The sequence below is a fragment of the Schistocerca americana genome, chromosome X (genome assembly GCF_021461395.2).
Source record: "Schistocerca americana isolate TAMUIC-IGC-003095 chromosome X, iqSchAmer2.1, whole genome shotgun sequence".
Taxonomy (NCBI): domain Eukaryota; kingdom Metazoa; phylum Arthropoda; class Insecta; order Orthoptera; family Acrididae; genus Schistocerca; species Schistocerca americana.
Genome location: NC_060130.1, coordinates 352,685,077 through 352,705,303, shown reverse-complemented (window position 1 = coordinate 352,705,303; position 20,227 = coordinate 352,685,077). Strand labels below are relative to the sequence as shown.

At 40.3% G+C, this 20,227-nt stretch overlaps 1 protein-coding gene across 3 annotated transcripts in view; it reads left to right on the top strand.

Moving 5' to 3' along the window:
- Window positions 1-9,802, top strand: part of LOC124555545 — a 336,715-nt gene extending 326,913 nt beyond the window's left edge. For all 3 annotated transcript variants that reach the window (XM_047129501.1, XM_047129499.1, XM_047129500.1), the window contains one exon: window positions 9,419-9,802. In XM_047129501.1, the coding sequence (XP_046985457.1) occupies window positions 9,419-9,725 (307 nt within the window). In that variant the 3' untranslated portion in view covers window positions 9,726-9,802. The remainder of the gene's footprint in view (window positions 1-9,418) is intronic.
- The last annotated feature ends 10,425 nt before the right edge of the window (window positions 9,803-20,227 follow it).

The following is a 20,227-nucleotide window of genomic DNA, read 5'->3' as shown; positions in this document are numbered from 1 at the left end:
ACACCTTGGACTGAAGACCACAGCAGCACTAACAAAAGAGACATAAAAGCTGGTGATTACTTGCCTTGAGAAAATAGCAAAGCCCTCCAGTCCCAGTGCTGTAGAAACACATCTTAATAAGGATATCTTGGGAAAGGTTGAAAAAGAGGAGGAGGCAGGCAGGTCCCTTATTGCCTAATATGTCATTTGGTGTCACCCTCCCCTTTCCCCATATGTTAGCTGCTTTCCTTGAACTTTCACTCATTTTTCTTACATCTTAAATATAACAATCTCTCCTCATCCCATCCCTCCCCACCAAATAGCTGCTGAATGGTAGCATCATCATTTTTTCATGCAGTGGACCTGGGTTCAGTTATGGTGACAACACTAATATAAAGTGGCATGCTCATTACAGAAATGGTGTTGTGCCAAGCTGTGAAGCACACAAGATTTATTATTTATGTATCTATAAACATTATAGTAAAAAAGTTATTAAATATACAGGATGGTCACAATTAATACTGAAAACTGATACGTGTCAGTGTATACAGTAATAGAAATAAAAACATTCCAGCAAACATGACCCCACAAATGAGCTCTTTGTGAGATAATTATGAGTATTTGGTTACAAGCCACCACTGACTTCAGTATTTCCTGTGTTAGGACAAATACACTCCTGGAAATGGAAAAAAGAACACATTGACACCGGTGTGTCAGACCCACCATACTTGCTCCGGACACTGCGAGAGGGCTGTACAAGCAATGATCACATGCACGGCACAGCGGACACACCAGGAACCGCGGTGTTGGCCGTTGAATGGCGCTAGCTGCGCAGCATTTGTGCATCGCCGCCGTCAGTGACAACCAGTTTGCCGTGGCATACAGACCTCCATCGCAGTCTTTAACACTGGTAGCATGCCGCGACACTGTGGACGTGAACCGTATGTGCAGTTGACGGACTTTGAGCGAGGGTGTATAGTGGGCATGCGGGAGGCCGGGTGGACGTACCGCCGAATTGCTCAACACGTGGGGCGTGAGGTCTCCACAGTACATCGATGTTGTCGCCAGTGGTCGGCGGAAGGTGCACGTGCCCGTCGACCTGGGACCGGACCGCAGCGACGCACGGATGCACGCCAAGACCGTAGGATCCTACGCAGTGCCGTAGGGGACCGCACCGCAACTTCCCAGCAAATTAGGGACACTGTTGCTCCTGGGGTATCGGCGAGGACCATTCGCAACCATCTCCATGAAGCTGGGCTACGGTCCCGGACACCGTTAGGCCGTCTTCCGCTCACGCCCCAACATCGTGCAGCCCGCCTCCAGTGGTGTCGCGACAGGCGTGAATGGAGGGACGAATGGAGACGTGTCGTCTTCAGCGATGAGAGTCGCTTCTGCCTTGGTGCCAATGATGGTCGTATGCGTGTTTGGCGCCGTGCAGGTGAGCGCCACAATCAGGACTGCATACGACCGAGGCACACAGGGCCAATACCCGGCATCATGGTGTGGGGAGCAATCTCCTACACTGGCCGTACACCACTGGTGATCATCGAGGGGACACTGAATAGTGCACGGTACATCCAAACCGTCATCGAACCCATGGTTTTACCATTCCTAGACCGGCAAGGGAACTTGCTGTTCCAACAGGACAATGCACGTCCGCATGTATCCCGTGCCACCCAACGTGCTCTAGAAGGTGTAAGTCAACTACCCTGGCCAGCAAGATCTCCGGATCTGTCCCCCATTGAGCATGTTTGGGACTGGATGAAGCGTCGTCTCACGCGGTCTGCACGTCCAGCACGAACGCTGGTCCAACTGAGGCGCCAGGTGGAAATGGCATGGCAAGCCGTTCCACAGGACTACATCCAGCATCTCTACGATCATCTCCATGGGAGAATAGCAGCCTGCATTGCTGCGAAAGGTGGATATACACTGTACTAGTGCCGACATTGTGCATGCTCTGTTGCCTGTGTCTATGTGCCTGTGGTTCTGTCAGTGTGATCATGTGATGTATCTGACCCCAGGAATGTGTCAATAAAGTTACCCCTTCCTGGGACAATGAATTCACGGTGTTCTTATTTTAATTTCCAGGAGTGTATATTTGAAACTTATTGATAACACAGGAATTTTGCAAAAGAGTGTCAGACAGTAACTGTGTGGAGCCAAGAATAGGCTTGATAGGGAGAGGTAGTATGACATAGATGATGACCTTAAAAAGGATAGCTATTCAAACTGGTGGCACAAATGTCCACCTTGTGCAGCTGTTTCAGAATCATAATAGCCTCATCTTGTTATAGCTGATAGGACTATTAACATGGGGGTTGAGAAGGCAGTAATGTTGGAGGGTACATTGCAGTAGTGCCAGATGAGTCTATCAATAGATTGTCTTTCACTAGGAATGGTCTGCATGTCAATAAGTATGGGAAGGAAATGACAAATTTTATAGGTGAGAATGTAGTGGGGGGTGTTGGGATTACTCATGAAAAAACTCCTCTAGTAATTGGTGTTGAAGCTGCATTTCTTTCTGGTTGAAATTGGCTCATAGGTATTCCTCCTTAAGAGAAGTCTCTCTCTACCTTCCAAAAAAGGTCAATATCAAAGCAATGAAGGAATTAGCATATAGCACCAAAATATAACGGGTTTCAATGATAGGGAAATGATAAACTGCTACTCATCACATAGAGGAGGCAATCAGTTGCAGACAGGTACAGTGAAAGACTGCTAAAGTATAGCTAAAATATTTGAGTTTTCCAGCAAAGTCCTTTTTTCAAAGTAGAAAATGTACACACATTCACACAAGTGCAAATCACACACACATGGCCCGAGTGTTCAGAGACATTGGCCATGTGTGTGTATTGTGCTTGTATGAATGTGTGTGTATGTGTTTTCCACTTCACAAAAAGGACTGTGTCCAAAAGTCCAAATATTTTAACTATATTTTAGCAGTCTTTTTCACTGTGTCTATCCACAATTTAATGCTTCATCTCTGTGGTGAGTAGCAGTCTATCCTTTTCATATAGTTGTTATTCCATCCTGGAAATTCCATTGCAAAATGTAGGGCTACTATAAATTATTCATTCATTCTCAGAATTCCAGGTTTCATGAAGTATTACATCTAGAAATATGATTGATGCATGAATGGAACAATAAACTTCCAAGAGTTTGCATTGTACCTACCAGTTGGTGTTACAAGTGTAGTGCCTTGACAGAATGGTGACAAAGCAAGAAAAGAGTTCATGTCTATTGAAATATGTGAGTTATTTACCTGTTGCAACAGTGCAGTGTGCATTCAGAACGAATTATGGAAAAAACACCCTGTAAACAGAGCAGTGTGCATTGATACTGACTATTAAGAGACACTGGTTGTCTCTATAAACAGAAAAGTACCAGCTGACTAAGTGTGCCAGATGCAGCTGTGGAGAGATTGAGGAGAAGTCTTTACACAGTCAAAAAGAAAAAAAAAGTGGTCTGCACAAGCCACAAACTTGGAATGTCATAGCAAACTGCATGGATGATTTTGTGATGGCAGTTACATGTCGAACCACACTGTCCACAACTCATGCAACAATTTAAACCAGGACATTATGACTGCTGCCTTCAATTTTGCATCACAATGCTGGAAGCATTTGTGGATGAAAATTTCACCTCCAAGCTGTTATTCATGAACAGACTAACCTTCCATTTATCCAGTAATGTTAATCATCACAATGTGAGAGTGTGGGCACTGAAAATTCTCATGAAATTGTTGTGCACGAATGAGATTCACTGAAGGTTAATATTTTCTGTGCAATGTCGCAGACAAAGCAGTGTGGGCAATTTTTCATCTGGGAGGAGAATGTGAAGAGTACCAATACATTGCATTTATGGTTATTTCCACAACTGACTGCTGATTCTGAAAAATTCATCTTCTAACAAGAGGGGGCACCCTCTCATTGGAGCATCAGTGTTCGTCTCACCATAAACAATGAACATTGCATTGCCACATTGGACGTAGTGGTGCAGACAATGTGGTTGTGTTCTCTTGGACCTCCAGGTAACCCCATCCCTTAAGGGTACATTAAGGACCATATTTATGTACCCCCACTGCCAAGAACACTGAAGCGGCTCAGAGAAAGTATCAAGGCTGCTGCAATGACTGTTGACAGAATGTTATTACATCAGGTACGGACAAATCTGATACTGCTTAAGCATGTTTCATGTGATCTGAGAGGAACATCGTAGAATGCAAAATGCAAATGTAATGAATTTATGGTTTTATTCTTGTATCAGTCATGTTTGTACACATAATACCTTGGAAAATGTGGAGATCTGAAAATGCATGTGTTGTTTGTAGCGGCCCTGTGTTATGGATATTACAGGTAAAATTAGTTAACTGCTTATAGAGCTTGAATCTGACATTATTGGTATATCAGAGCAGAACTTAAACAGTGTGAAAATTCAGCGGCTTCCTATACCAGTGCAAATTAGTTAGTTCCTTTTCAAGGAGTTATTTGCAGAGTCAGTAGTGACCATGAACATGAAAAAAATATTCCAGTTGCCTCTGTTGATGTATCAAGGCACTGCACTGAATAGGACATTGAACATTATGCAGAAGCAGTTGAATTTAGTGAAACTTAACCCTTAATTTTAGTTACCTTTAGGTCCTCTACTATTGATTTCAGAATGTTTTTGTTCAAACTAGGGAGGGTTCTCAGTTCACTGAATAGAAAGTAACAGAAATTAGTTGTATGTAGTTACTTTAATATTAATTTTATAAGTGACTGTACAAGGAAAAGACTGTTAGAACATCTGATACATTCATATTATCTGATTCAGACTTTTTTTTCATGCAGTGTAGAGGGGAGCTGTACCACATCTATAAACTAAATTTTTATTTATTCTTCATTACTAGAGAAGTGTTCCATTAGTAAAAGGGTAAGTGGCCTTTCAGATCATGATCGACAAATTTTAACACTAAAATAATTTGTGCACTCACAAGTTAAATATAATTTAAAAAAAAAACATTTAGAAGTGTTAATCCAGTGGCAACTGAGATTTTTTAAACCTCATTAAAGACCAAGAGTGACAGGATGTTCATCGTGCTGATAACATAGACAATAAATACATTGCTTCCCTCAACACATTTCTCATGTGCTTTGAAACTTGCTTCCTATTAGAACATTTTGAACAGGGTACTATCTCTTAACAGGCAACCTGAATAGCTGACTAATGGGATAAGGGTGTCATGTAGACGAAATGGGAATTGTATCAAAATGTTAGAATTGGGGATAATCACAACTGAACTGCAGTGGGCTATTACAAACAGTGTTCTAAGGTGATTAAAAATGTCATTAGGAAGCCAAATATATGTGGTACAAAAATATAATTGCTAATTATGAGGATAAAATTAAGAACCATATGGTCAATCATGAAGGAAGTGTCTGGTTAACAGAACAAGGTTGAGGATATAAAGTCCATATGCAGTAGAAATACTTTTTTTACTGATAAATCAGACATATGTACAGTACTTAAAATAAATTTTTGACCATAGCAGGTGAAGTAAAGGAAAACTCATTTTCTGCAGGGAATCATGTAACACTCTTAGAAATTGGCTTTCGAAAACTGCTATCTGAAATACACCTTCATGATACTGACAAGGGGGAGACTGAGTCAATAATTAAATTGCTGGACACTAGTAACTCTCTTTGATAGGATGGCATATATAGCAGGATATTAAAGAACTGTGCTCTATACATTAACACTGTGCTTAGCCACGTTTGTAATTTTTTCCTTTAGGAATGGACAGTTCCCTGAATGTTTAAAGTACTCAGTTGTAAAACTTCTTTATAAAAAAGAAAAAAGGTATAATGTATACAATTTTAGATCTATTTCTATGCCATCATTGTATATATAAGTGTAGCTGATCATTTAAATTTACAAAATTTGCTGTGAAACATACAGTTTGGTTTTAGAAGTGATTTCACAACCAAAAATGCTATATTCTCTTTTCTCTGTGAGGAACTGGTGGATTGAACAAAAACATTGTAAAGATTAGGCATTTCTTATTTAGCTAAGGTGTTTGATTGTGTTGACTGTAAGATATCACCACAGAAGTTAAACCATTATGGAATAAGAAGGGCAGCTCACAATCTCTTCATCCTGTACTTTAAGAACAGACAGCAAAAGCTCATTCCCCACAGTAGTGAGAATGGCTATGAGGTGGCATGTGACAGGCTTTTCTAAAATTGATGACACTAGATCGGTGGGGAAAAATGTTGATTGCAACATAGGCAATGTATTGAACTGTGCAGTGCAAGACATAAGTTCGTGACTTGTAGAAAATAAGTTGATGCTAAATCACAGTAAGACTCTGTTTTTACAGTTTGTAACACATAATTCAACTAAAACAGAAATTTTCATTAAAGAGAATGGGCAGATGACTAGTAGTGAGTATGAACAATTTAGATTTGTAGGTATTCCAACAGATGGTAAGCTGCCATGGAAAGCCCATGGTCGTGATTTTGTTCAAAAACTGAATACTGCTATATTTACAATTAGAACAGTATTAGCAATAACTGACTGTCAAATATGAAAATTAGTCTACTTTTCTTATTCTCATAAACTTATAACATATGGCATTATGTTCTGAGCTAACTCTTCCCATTTACAAAGAGTATTTCTGGCTCAGAAATGGGCAGTTCAAGCAATTTGTGGTGAAGGTTTATAAATTGCTTTGTCAGTTCCTGTTCCAGAGTCTGGAAATTATGATATTGGCCTCTCAATATATACACTGAAGAGCCAAAGAAACTGGAACACCTGACTAATATTGTGTAGGACCCCCACGAGCATGCAGAAGTGCTGCAATGTGACGTGGCATGAGCTCGATTAATGTCTGAAGTAGTGCTGGAGGGAACTGACACCATGAATCCTGCAGGGCTGTCCATAAATCCATAAGAAAACGAGAGGGTGGAGATCTCTTCTGAACAGCACATTGCAAGGCATCCCAGATATGCTCAATAATGTTCATGTCTGGGGAGTTTGGTGGCCAGCAGAAGTGTTTAAATTCAGAAGAGTGTTCCTGGAGCCACTCTGTAGCAATTGTGGATGTGTGGGGTGTCACATTGTCCTGCTGGAATTGCCCAAGTCCATCGGAATGCACAATGGACAAGAATGGATGCAGGTGATCAGACAGGATGCTTACATACGTGTCATCTATCAGAGTCGTATCTAATCTGTTTACATATTTGAATAAGCATGCCTATACCAGTTTCTTTGGCGCTCAGTGTAGTTTTCAAATGTCATTTGTTGGTAACAATATGAGCTTTTTTCCAAGAACTGGTCACTTTAAATCATTTAACACTAGGATCCACTCTACATTTGTGTTGCATCTCTCCGACTCTTGTACAGAAAGGCATGCAGTATTCTGCTGCATCTATTTTCAATTAGCTACCACAAGAATTAAAAACTCTAAAAAGGAATCCTTCCACTTTCAAGTCTAAACAGAAAAATTTCCTCATGGTTCACACCTTATTAATTACATGTGCAGACTCATTCCATTACCATGGAGATTTGCTCCTCACTTTGGTCCTACATAACTAGATGTATAAAATAAAAATTAAAAAAACAAGTTCTCAACTAACTGCTCTCAAATCTCACCCGTGGTCCATAATTTGGTAGTGGTACATGCATGATGTGGGAAAAGCACATTCTTCTGCAAATGTAGGACAACATCTGTCATGTCACCATGCCCTGAGATGGGTAGGGCAGCAGGTGCTGTGCCTTAGCCTCAAGCATCACTTGACCTCAGTTCTCTAATTTTTTTGTCCAGAGTCATGTCAAAATTGAAGTGCACAACAGTTTCATTGATAAAATTGAAGAACTGGAGAAGCAAATTGTACTGTGCTGTCAAGTTTAATGGATGATCTAAAGATCTTTGAAAGAACTTGTAACTCACTGCAGAGATGGCTGCAGCATTGGATCCAAATCCAAGGACAGCATATGAAGTCTTTCTTTAGCAAGTACAAGTGTATCTAAATTATAAGATGATCTATGCCCAAGCAGTATTATATTAGTTGTTAAGGGTATTGAGTAAAATAAGAGCCCAGTTAGATAGGGACCTGATCAAAAAGTTTACATTTCAAATAAGTTATACTAACTAGGTGGTATTTGATGTTGAAGTCAGTGGCAACTCATAACCACACATTCACAATGATCTCACAAATGGGTCATTTGCAATGCAATGTGTAAGGAAATTTTGGTTCCATATTGAGTACTTTAATCCATGTCAGTTTTTGTTACTAATTATGATACACCCTGCACCCACATGTTGCACTTGTGCTCCTCTGGCACTCTTCTCAGTTTGTCACCCCCAGCAGCCAGTTAGGCCACTTCGGCATTATGCCAGTCCTACTCATTATGTAAGTTGAGAGGACACTCTTAAACTGTCAGCATGTTGGATGTCCTGAGAACAGTTTCAAAGATGATGGCACCATTGTGGTGAGACATCAGTATCAAATAAAAATAATGGACAAAAACAAGTCCCCAGAACAAGTTATCTAAAGAAGATATGCCCAAATTATGATGTAGGCATTATGATGTATGTGATACCAAAACTCATATAACATGCTGAACACTCTGTTTCTGCAGTCACAGTCCAATATGAGTTATATAAACTGATTCTCCAAAACTGTTTACTGATATCTAAACTAAGGATCATTGCCAAGAGGACATTAGCATAATGTAACTGATGCCATGGTCATTCATTATAAATCAAAAGATGCTGAGAAAATTGTGATAAAGAATGAGGTATCATCATTCGCAGTATTCTGAACAACAAGATGAGAGGATGCCCAAAGAAACTCGTGTATCAGGTAATTTACTTTAAATTGTTGAGTGTAGGTGTAGTTCTGTGAAGGTATGAACTGCAGACTTATTATACTTCATTGGTTTTACTGTTACTGTATACAATCTAATATAATTAAAATCTATATCAGTGTCTTAATTGATCAAGTGCTTACTACAGCTCAAATGTTGGTCTCAAACAAGGGAAGCATTAGTCAGGCAAAGTTGCATTAATAGATGTGTCTGGATTTAATTTGAGAGAGATGTGTGTAAGCTTTCGCTGTGTACGTGGTCCTGCCCAACTGTGTGAAAGAAATGATACGGAACATCTGTAGTCAGTTTTAGAATGGTAATCTGGGGTTCTGTGCAAAATTGCCACAATATTCACTGGTTGAAACAAGCAGTTTAATTCATGACAAATGCTATAAAAATCTTGAAGGAATTAAAAAGTATTATGGATGTATTCCATGTTGTATCACAACATTCTGATTGGCTAAAATGGTCTAATTGTGTCTGTGTTGTTTTCCTCCTTCCTTGATAACCATTCAGTGGTGTCAAGACTGATGTACAAAAAATCCTGTGAAACTGTATAACTCTAAATGTAAATGTTTTCTCTTTTCAGGAAGAAGCAGTCCCTGCTGCTGAAATGGCTACGTGGTCTTTTCTTTTTTATATATTCATGTAATTTTGCAATAAACTTTTTTGTTTACTGCATGTCTGGAAATAATTTTAGACATGCAGTGAAGACAGTTACTGAAAAATGGTTGTCATCTTTTTGTTATAAATATATTTGTGATGTTAAGAAAAGTATTCATGCAGAAGCACCTCAAACAAATACTATATCTCATGATGTGGAAATTAACAGAAGACAAAAAGTTTCATCTACTGCAAGCACTGTAACATTAATAGCACACGATGCTGAATCATAGACTATTAAAAGATTAACACCAGTTCAATATTTATACAGATTTGACATTATATTAAGACAAACAACAAGGAATAATCATTTAATAAAACCATTTTATAAAATTTCCAGTATTATTTTCATCAATGTTTCTCTTTCCCTTCTTCTTTTGGCGCCTCTGTTCCACAATGGCATGGGGTTGGCATGGTTATTTACAGATTTGACATGGTGAATGTAAGAGGTGTCCAGATACCCTTCCTTTAGCCACCCTGTCACCCTTTAGGGATGGAATATGTGTAACTCAACTGTCTACATGCAGCGTTATTCATGTGAAAGTGAGTGATAGCTTTCTAAATGTTAGCAAATTGTGTAACTGAGGCTGGAGTTGGGTACCAGCCTGGTATTCGCCTAAGGGAATGTGGGAAACCACCTAAAAACCACATCCAGACTGGTCAGCATCCTCATCGTTAATCCTCCTTGGGCATTTGATCTGGGACTATTACATCACTTTTATCAAAAAACTCAGGAAACCATTTTGAAACAAATGATATGTTGAACTGGAGTAAGAACGAATTTACCTCAGACTGCAATTAAATGATCATCAATTTTATTATAACATGATCAGCTTCAAGGCTTCTAGCCTCATCTTTAGATGTATTAGATACATATTGATCAAATCAATGTCTGGTATGTTTACCTTAGGACCATGGCTCGCTATCATCAATTGTCCTCTTGTAACATTCAGTTTCAAATGATACATACAATACCACTCACAAAGTGCTCAGATACACACACCACACATCACTTTGATGTATATAAGCCTATAAAACTCAAAATCAATCATATTATAATAAAAACAGAAATATATTAATTGCAGCCTTTGGCAAACTCATTCTTAGCCTTAATTTATCATACGTTATGATTTCAAGATTCCAATAATGATGGAAAGTGTAAATAAAAGATATGTCCTTACAAAAAGCTTTCTGAGTATTGGTGTTTCTTTTCACCTAATTCAATGTAATATGGTTCAGTTATGCACTGTACAGAGATATCATTCTTTGACATGTGAGAACCCCATCCTAATTAGTGTATTTATCTCAGTTATGTTAAGAAACAATTCAACATCATAACATTCTGGAGATAATAAATTATTCCAGTAATTAGTAATGTACGAGGGCGGTTCAGAAAGTAACCTCCGATTGGTCACAGTGCGAGTTGTGGGGGGAGTAGCGATGCCATCTGTGCGTTCACACACTCAACAGGTCAGTCGGCATCTAGCCGTGGTCGAGTGAACGTCGTACCTGCGCTAGTTTAGTTTTTGTGGCAGTTTGAAATGTGTGCTGCAATAGAAAACCCCACCAAATGTGAAGTGCGTGCTGTCATAAGGTTTTTTACAGCCAAAGGATATTCTGCAGCAGCTATTCATCGTGAGCTTTGTGCCGTGTACGGACCAAGAGTTATGAGTGAAGGAGTTGTCCGTGAATGGGTACGTTTATTTAAAAGTGGACGAGAAAACGTTCATGATGAAGAGAGGAGTGGTAGACCATCATTGGTGACTGACGAACTCGTTCAGACAGTTGATGCAAAAGTTCGTGAAAATCGACGTTTCTCAATGTCGGAGTTGTCTACTGGTTTTCCACAGATTTCTAAGACTCTCTTGTACGAGATAGTGACAGCAAGATTGGGTTACCGTAAGTTCTGTGCACAATGGGTACCCAAAATTCTTACCAACCACCACAAAACTCAAAGAATGGCCTCTGCATTAGACTTTCTGTCACGTTATGAGGACGAAGGAGAACCATTGTTAAACAGAATCGTGACCGGTGACGAAACCTGGATTAAGTACGTGAACCCTGAGACAAAAGAACAATCAAAGATGTGGGCACATTCAAATTCGCCTACCAAACCAAGAAAAGCCTCGCAAGATTTTTCTGCCAGAAAACTGATGGCAACGGTGTTTTGGGCTGCCAAAGGGGTGTTATTGGTTGAATTCATGGAATGTGGTACGACCATTAATCAAGACATGTACTGTGAAACAATAAAAAAGTTACGACGGGCTATACAGAACAAACGCCGTGGAATGCTGACTTCTGGCATCGTTTTTTTGCACGATAACGCCCGTCCTCACTCTGCTCGCAGAACAACGGCCCTTCTTGAGTCCTTCAAGTGGGACGTTATCAACCATCCACCTTACAGCCCAGACCTGGCGCCAAGTGATTATCACCTCTTCATGCATTTGAAGAAATGGCTCGGGTCACAGCTGTTTGATGACGACGAAGAGCTCAAAGATGCAGTCACAGGCTGGCTCCAGGCACAAGTGGGTGATTTTTATGCAGAAGGAATTTCAAAGCTTGTGAAGAGATACAATAAGTGCCTCAATCGCTATGGAGACTATGTAGAAAAATAGTGCAAAGATGTAGTTGTAAGATAAGCTTGTGAAGAGATACGATAAGTGCCTCAATCGCTATGGAGACTATGTAGAAAAATAGTGCAAAGATGTAGTTGTAAGATGTATATATTAAAATATTTTTATTTAACTTGGTGTATTTTTTTAAATCAACCGGAGGTTACTTTCTGAACGGCCCTCGTATCATTGCTGTTAAAAGCACAATAAGCAGTTCCAGATAACCACAACAGCATCTACGTATTTTCAATTATAAGCAGTTCCAGAATATTTTATGTGATAGTGTTATGTACCTCCAAAATGAAGGCATGCACTATTACCATAACTGTTCCTGTGGATGTAATTGTGAATTTGTTTGTCAATACAAAACTACTTTATTGTAGAACATAAGAGTTGTGATCAAAAAGTAAAGGGACTTTTTGTTTTTCTTAAATAATCTTTATTTATTTGTCAACATCAACATTTTCCCCATCAAATTAATCCCCCCCCCCCCAGATATAATGCACAAGTGCCAGCACTTTTTCCAATCTTGAAGGCTCTTCTGGAACTCAGTTTTCATTATGGTGTTCAGCTCCTTCAGCAGCTCTGTTTTTATCTCATCAACGGTGGCAAAATGATGTCCTTTCATGGTTCTCTTCAGTCTCAGGAATAGAAGGAAGTCACAGGGGGCAATTTCCAGTGAGTATGATAGCCGAGGCAACACATTGGTTTTATTTTTTGTCAAAAAATCATGAACAAGCATTGAGGTGTGAGTGGGAGCTTTATTGTGATGCAACTGACACAAGTGATTTTGCGGCAGTTCTGGTCATTTTTGTTGGATTGCTTCAAGAAAATGGCGCATAACTTCCAGGTAGTATTCCTTATTGGTTGGATAATCCATTATTGCAGGAATCCATTATACACTCTCCCATTGCAATAAAATAAAACAGTGAGAAGAACCTCAACATGTGATCAAACTTGTCTAAATTTTTTGTCTTGTCTCTTCAGAAAATTTCCATTGGGACACCTGGACCTTGGTTTCAACATCGTACCCATATATTTCAATGTTTCATCACCTGTTATAACCTTCTTTAGAAGTTCTCAATCGTTGTCGATGTTATTCAGCAATTACTGAATGTTGTCTATGCAATGTTGTTTTTGGTCTAAATTCACAAATTTTAGAACAAACTTTGCTGCTACATGTTTCATACCCCAAACGTCTGAAACAATTGCTTGACATGAGCAAAAGGATATGCCAACATCATCAGCAACATCTCTGATGGTGATTTGGTGTCTTTCCAGGACCAGTTTGTTTATTTCTTCCACATTGTCATCAGTAATTGATGTGTTAGGGTGTTCAGGGCAGCAGTCATCTTCAGTATCTTCTCAACCCTCACTGAAATGTTTGTACCACTTGCAGATTAGCCAAAAGCCACAGCCAACAAATTCAAATGCAGTATTTCTTGTTATTCCATTTATCAACCAAAATTAAATGCAAATTCTTTGATCCATCTTTTTTGAAAGTAAGAGTTCACTGAGCTCTCAAAAACACTCATAACATTTTTACTGTCCAGAATAAACTAATATTCAAAACATTTGAAAATGCAAACGTACATCAAGAACATGTGTACCAACAAGATTTTTGAAAAAAATTGAAAAATGGATGTATAAATCCCGGAAAATTAAACATTTCCCATTACTTTTTAATCAAACCTCACACACATGTTCAGTTCAGTACATAATATTATAATGTATTACCCATTTTGCAGAACTATTTTTTGTTAATTTCTTTACATTTATCACCTTGTCTGTTGCACCAAAAAATTAGTATTTAAAATAAAATCAGTTTTCATCTTTTTAGTTTTAGTATATTATACCATGCTATAAATGTAATGCTAAGCACTACTGAGAGCAGAAAATACATTTATATGAAAAGGTTACACATTCTTGTACTGAAGGAAACACATTACTCATGATAGGTTAAGCTGACCTAAATATGATACAAAATCACATAATTGGTTTGTATGCATTAAACAAAAAGAGTACCTGTTATGCAAAAATTTTATGTGTTAGAAAGTATAAACTACTTTAAAATGATACTGTATTTAATTATTTAAAGCAAGAAATGTGACTAGAAAAAACAAAAATGTTGTGTAAGTTTCTGGACTGAAAAGCCGAAGTGGCCATGCGGTTCTAGGCGCTGCAGTCTGGAACCGCGAGACCGCTACGGTTGCAGGTTTGAATCCTGCCTCAGGCATGGATGTGTGTGATGTCTTTAGGTTAGTTAGGTTGAACTAGTTTTAAGTTCTAGGGGACTAATGACCTCAGAAGTTGAGTCCCATAGTGCTCAGAGCCATTTGAACCATTTTTTTGGACTGAAAATCTTAAATATGTTACAGCTGGTCTGGAATATGATACACATGTTATAGTGTTATGTACACTGAAAACAGAAGATTGAGGTCTTAAAAATGATACAAAGAATCCAAAACATGATACATATGTATATGTGATTTTTCTTGGGGGGATTTGTAGGATATTTATGGTATGAATCTACGTCAGAGTGAACTACAAAAATTTCTTTACTTGTTTTTTTTCTGTTTTTATTAATATAAAGTCAACCAACTGTGGTTGGGAACTATTTACAATTATAATTAATATATTGGTACTAATAAAAAATGAGCGATGCACAACTGAGAATCACTGTACTTTTGTTACCATGAATATCAAGAGAACTATTAGACAGAAAGCAGCTTCCTCATTTGATATTTCCCATCCTAGTAGCAATATGAGGAATTGGACATTTCCCTATCACATTACTCTTATTAATAACAGAAATGTATTTATCGTTTCATTAAAAACTGTTTTGTCATCGTCCAAGAATACATCAAAGGAACCGACATCATCCAGGCTGTCAACACTCTTCAAATAGATATCAGAATGAGCTTCCTCAGTTTCTATTCTCTTTCCACAACTTTAGTCACGGGAACAGCTGTCTGGGTGTTTTGGTTTTGGCCTATTCCTTTTTATTTTGACATTTTTCTTTTTTCCTTATGATGTAATTACCTTTTACAGTGGGTTTATCCAGTTACACTTGATGACAGGTTTGTCAGCTTTTTTTTAATCCTCTGAAGGAGTATATACTCAAAACTTGCTGAAAATTCACTGCAGAAAAGAGAGGTTACTGTATGTCTTCTAGTACCATTAGCTTCAACTTCACCTCCATCCAACATGATATCCTCTTCTGAAATGTTGTGACCTGGCTCAGTGGCATTTATGGGCTTGTGGCGGTTATCGACTGCAAGAGTCGACTGCCTCATCTTTGAGAACAAACTTCTTTGAAAACTGTCGATCTCAGTGTATTCCGAACTCTGTATTCGAGCGGATGTGTTTGTACCAACATGATCAAAATAAAGTTAATTCATTATAAATGAGTGAATACTTAATGTTGGGTTCGATATTACCATACATAACATCTCGATCCCCATACTGGTGACCCCAATGCTCATGAATGCCTCTTATGACAACAGAAATGTGTACTGGAACATCGCCATGGACAAACAATGCAGCAACCCTTTGTCGCATTTCTACGTCCATCGACTTCGCATCGCGCCGCATCTGGATGAAGTGTACAGGAAGTGTAATTAGTGTGTAAATTCCTGACTCTTGTGTGCATTGGGGTTTTTTGTAACTTTGGTCACCTTCTCACACATCAACAATGCGACCAAGGTGCACACGTCGTCCGTCGAAACTCGCTCAACGCCTCGGTAATTTCACTTCCGGACAGTGCAGTGCTCCTTCGCCAATTAATTTGGACAATTTTGACTTGCTTTTGTGTGATAATTATTACAGTGACATTCATCAGTGCAGTGCTTTGACATTGGACAATCATGCCAAACATTGGACTGCAACAAACGTGGACTATGTTGCAAATCCCAGTTCGCACGAACTCCAAACAACGGCTAAATCACATGCCTGGTCGAATTCACAAACGCCCGTCATGGCTACCACGTCTTCCACGCCGCGTGCAAATTCGTTCGACTTGGTTTCCGCACAGCCCGTCTTCCAGAGTTCGAATGTTCGTGCCAACTTTTCTGCCGCTTCTCCGTGCCTGTCCTTCATTTGCAGCATTCAACTACCAACATTTCTCTCCGACCAACTTCCAATGTGGTTCATGGCGGCAGAGTATATATTCTCCTCTTATGGCATCACTGACAAAAGTGAAAAATACCTCGTACTCTTCAGGCACCTAAAGGACTCTCATTGTATAATTACGGACATTATCTGTGACAATTTGAGTGACAAGTACACCAGAGCAAACGCTGCTTTAATTCAGAGCCTGTCACCAACATAATAGGAACAATTTCATCAAGGGCATCCTACCGAGCAACGACAATGCACCAATTACACCGATGACAATGCCGGCTGTTTCTCAGTGCAACACTGGACGTGCCACGCCTCCCTCTACGCAGCACCCGAGCTGCACCGACTGTGCTCGACCACTACCGACAGCCTGCTGGCTCACTGACCTCGACCCAGTCAAAACAAATAGCTGCACGACATTCGATCCCACCACAGCTACCACACTCACATCTTGTCAATAACTTGCAGACACTACCCACGCTTACCGCCCGGCCGTTCACTACTCCATCGCGCCCGCAACTTGTTCACCTACCCCAGAAGACGATTTCAACTGTATCAATGCTTCATACAGCAGTGAATGTGTTCTCACTCTGCCACCACCGAGCACTGAGTTTCACATTCACGATCGCATACACGATCTCTTCTACTCGAACTGTTACGTCAATACTGTGCCGCCAACCTTGTCTTGTACGCCAGGTTACCCTTTGATGAGACAGATTCTGATTTTGACCCCATCTCCTCAGTGATACACAGCAGACTGCTTCGCGACATACATTTTCGCCTGAACAACTGCAACAGCTATGTGAGCAAATTGCGACATACAACATCACTTACACATGCTGCAGCTGACACCGACTGAGCACGACATACAACGAGATGCTCCTGTCATTCTTCTGCCTCTGACTGCTGATGATCCTTTGCCGCTACTACCAGCTACAACTAATACCATGACGCTCACGCTACATGGATCTATGCCCCAGATGTCACAACTGTCATCATCACGCCGCCTCAAGTGGAAATTCTACGTTACTGATTTGATACAAGCAACTTATTTACACCGCTGCCACCTTTCCTTGGTAGTTCCAGACACTTCATTTCTGTACCACTGCATAACCAGCCACATTCCAGTGCCGCTTGCTTTGCCACCCTCTTCACTACTTCCGCAATGTACGACAAACACATCTGCCATTTCTGCTTCGACAAGTGAGCATCTTTCCACTCCGACACACGACCGTGCAGCAGTTTCATGCAAGCAGCTTGCAGCCTTACAGCTCGACCACAGCACTGACAGCAACAGCACACACGCAGCTCCAGTTCCATCGAACTGTGTTGCCTCTATGCCACGGACCAGTAGTTCATCCGCCGATTCGACTTCTTCACGTTCACATTACGTCTCATCGCCTTCCTGCTCTGACCATGGTTTCCCCGACCACGTCTGCCTTTCACCACCTCTCGCCATCACCATGCTTCACGCACAGGGCTCACGGCCATGCCCCCCAACATTCGATCACGGCTGTTTTGCACATCAAAACACTGACACTGTCAACTCCGCTCGGAACATTCTGCCATCTACCGCTGTAACTCACTCACCATCCACAGACTCTGAGGTGACACTTCCGTCTACACCCCACCAATGTCAGTCATGTGCAGCTTGCTGTTTTCTCCCCTGCTGCGATATCAAGTGCCTCTACAACTCCATCATTACTGTGAGTGGTGCTCATCCGACATCTTTTACGCAACCTGTTAAGCCACAGCGTGCTTGCTCCTTTATGACACACGGCCAATAACAAACTGTTACCAGTCATGTTGCACTTACCGCGGCACTCACCGGCAAATACTTTGGCAATACATTGCATTGCATCTTCGATGCACTCTGCCCATTTGATTTGATCGGATCAAAACCCCGCTGTGCCGCACGTCCTCGGCACGACGATGTTCTCCCTACATACACACCACCGCCTTCTGCTTCCACCGTGCCACCAGCAGCATAGCACGGTCAACCTGTGGATGCCTTCCGTGCCTCCTTCCCTCCGCTGGTCGCGCCTACCAAGACATCAAGAAACGGTCCGATCGCGCCTCACACTAGCGCCTGCCATGACACGATCGGTCGCCATCAGCCGGCTGGGTGCACACATGCCTCTCATCATCCTTACCAAGCTCCGCACTACTGGCGGGGGTCTCTGTGGTGGTTATTGACTGCAAGAGTCGACCGCCTAATCTTTGAGAATGAACTTCTTTGATAACTGTTGATCTCAGTGTGTTTCGAACTCTGTATTCGAGCAGATGTGTTTGTTCTGACATGATCAAAATAAAGTTAGTTCATTATAAATGAGCAATTACTTAATGTTGGGTTCAATATTACAGTACATAACATCTCGATCACCATAGACTCTCTTATGGCCAAAACATTGTCTTCTTATATGAAAGAGCCATTGTAGTCCTGCTACAACCTGACGTGTTTCAATTCAATATTGTAGGCATAAAATAAATGAAATGTCACTAGGGCCCTATTTCACAATAATCCACTCTACATTGTAAATATCAGAATGTAACTAATACGTACCCATATAACAGATTCTGGAGGAATAATACACACAATTAATTTTTTGCCAACTAATACATGGATAAGACCACATGTGTCCACCATCAGAATCTGGCACACAACTAACAACTTGAAAACTTAGCACATGCTATGTTTCCTGGTGTACTAATGTGAAAAACAGCAAGAATGGTATGATACGTAGCAAAATATTCAACGCACTGTCTCAAATTACATTTTTTGAGTATCTGCTGATCTCTTACAGTTTATCACAACACATCTTCTTTGAGGTTCCTGTATTTTCAAAATAACGTGGCTGATTCCATCAAACCAGAGCTCATCTGCTACAGAACTGGAGTGTACAATTTACCAGTTTGTTTTGGTTGCATCACTTATCTCCTCAAGTATACCTGCACAATTTCTCTTCAAAAACCCAGGTACTCATTTTATCACCATGAGTGTATGACTTGTCCGGAACTGTTGTCAGCCATGGTGGCAGCTGTGGTGATAGTGGAGCTAGTATCAGCACTGGCAAATGAAGTAGGCCTACATCATTTTTCGAGTTTGATGTTTGTACATCCTGTGTTTAAGGTAATCTCTCTTCTCCATCTAATGTTCCAATTTCAGCATCAGTAAGATATTGTCTTTGATGAAGATTGTCAAGAATTCCTCCTTATTCACCTACATCTACATCATACTCTGCAAGTCACCTAATGATGTGTGGTGGAGGGTCCTTCTGATGCCATTAACTAATCCCCCTACCTTGTTCCACTTGCAAATGGCATGTGGGAAGAATAATTGTTGGTAAACCTCTGTATTTTCTCTGCTTTCTTGAATTTTCTTGTTGTGGCCATTGTGCAGGATGTATGTGGGAGGAAGTAACATCTTGTCAGACTCTTTCCAGAAATTTCAATAGAAAACCACTCTGTGATGCACAATGTCTTTCTAGTAATTGGCCCAGTGGAGTTTACTGAGCATCTGAATAACGCTCTTGTGCCAACTAAGTGATCCCGTGACAAAACGTACTGCTCTTTGTCATATATTCTCTCTATCTCTCTCTCTCTCTCACTCTCTCTCTCTATCTACACTACCCCCTCCCTCTCTTTCTATGTCTCTCTCTTCTCCTATCAGTCCTACCTGGGAAGGATCCCATATCGATGAACAATACTGAAGAATCAGCTGAGCAAGCCACTTCTATCCTGGATGAGCTATGTTTCCTTAAAAATTCTTCCCATGAATCTCAGTCTGGCATCTGCTTTTCCTACAGTTCGTTTTATGTGGTCAGTCCACTTAAGGTCACTCTGTATATTTTTTCCTAGATATTTTATGGTAGGTAATTGTGTTCATCTCCAAATAGTGAATCCATACCTCCCTTAACCCTAGCTGTAGAATCTCAGTCAAACCTCTAAAAGAAAATGTAATGGGCTCATGTTTAATAATAATAATAGAAATGTACAACATCAGT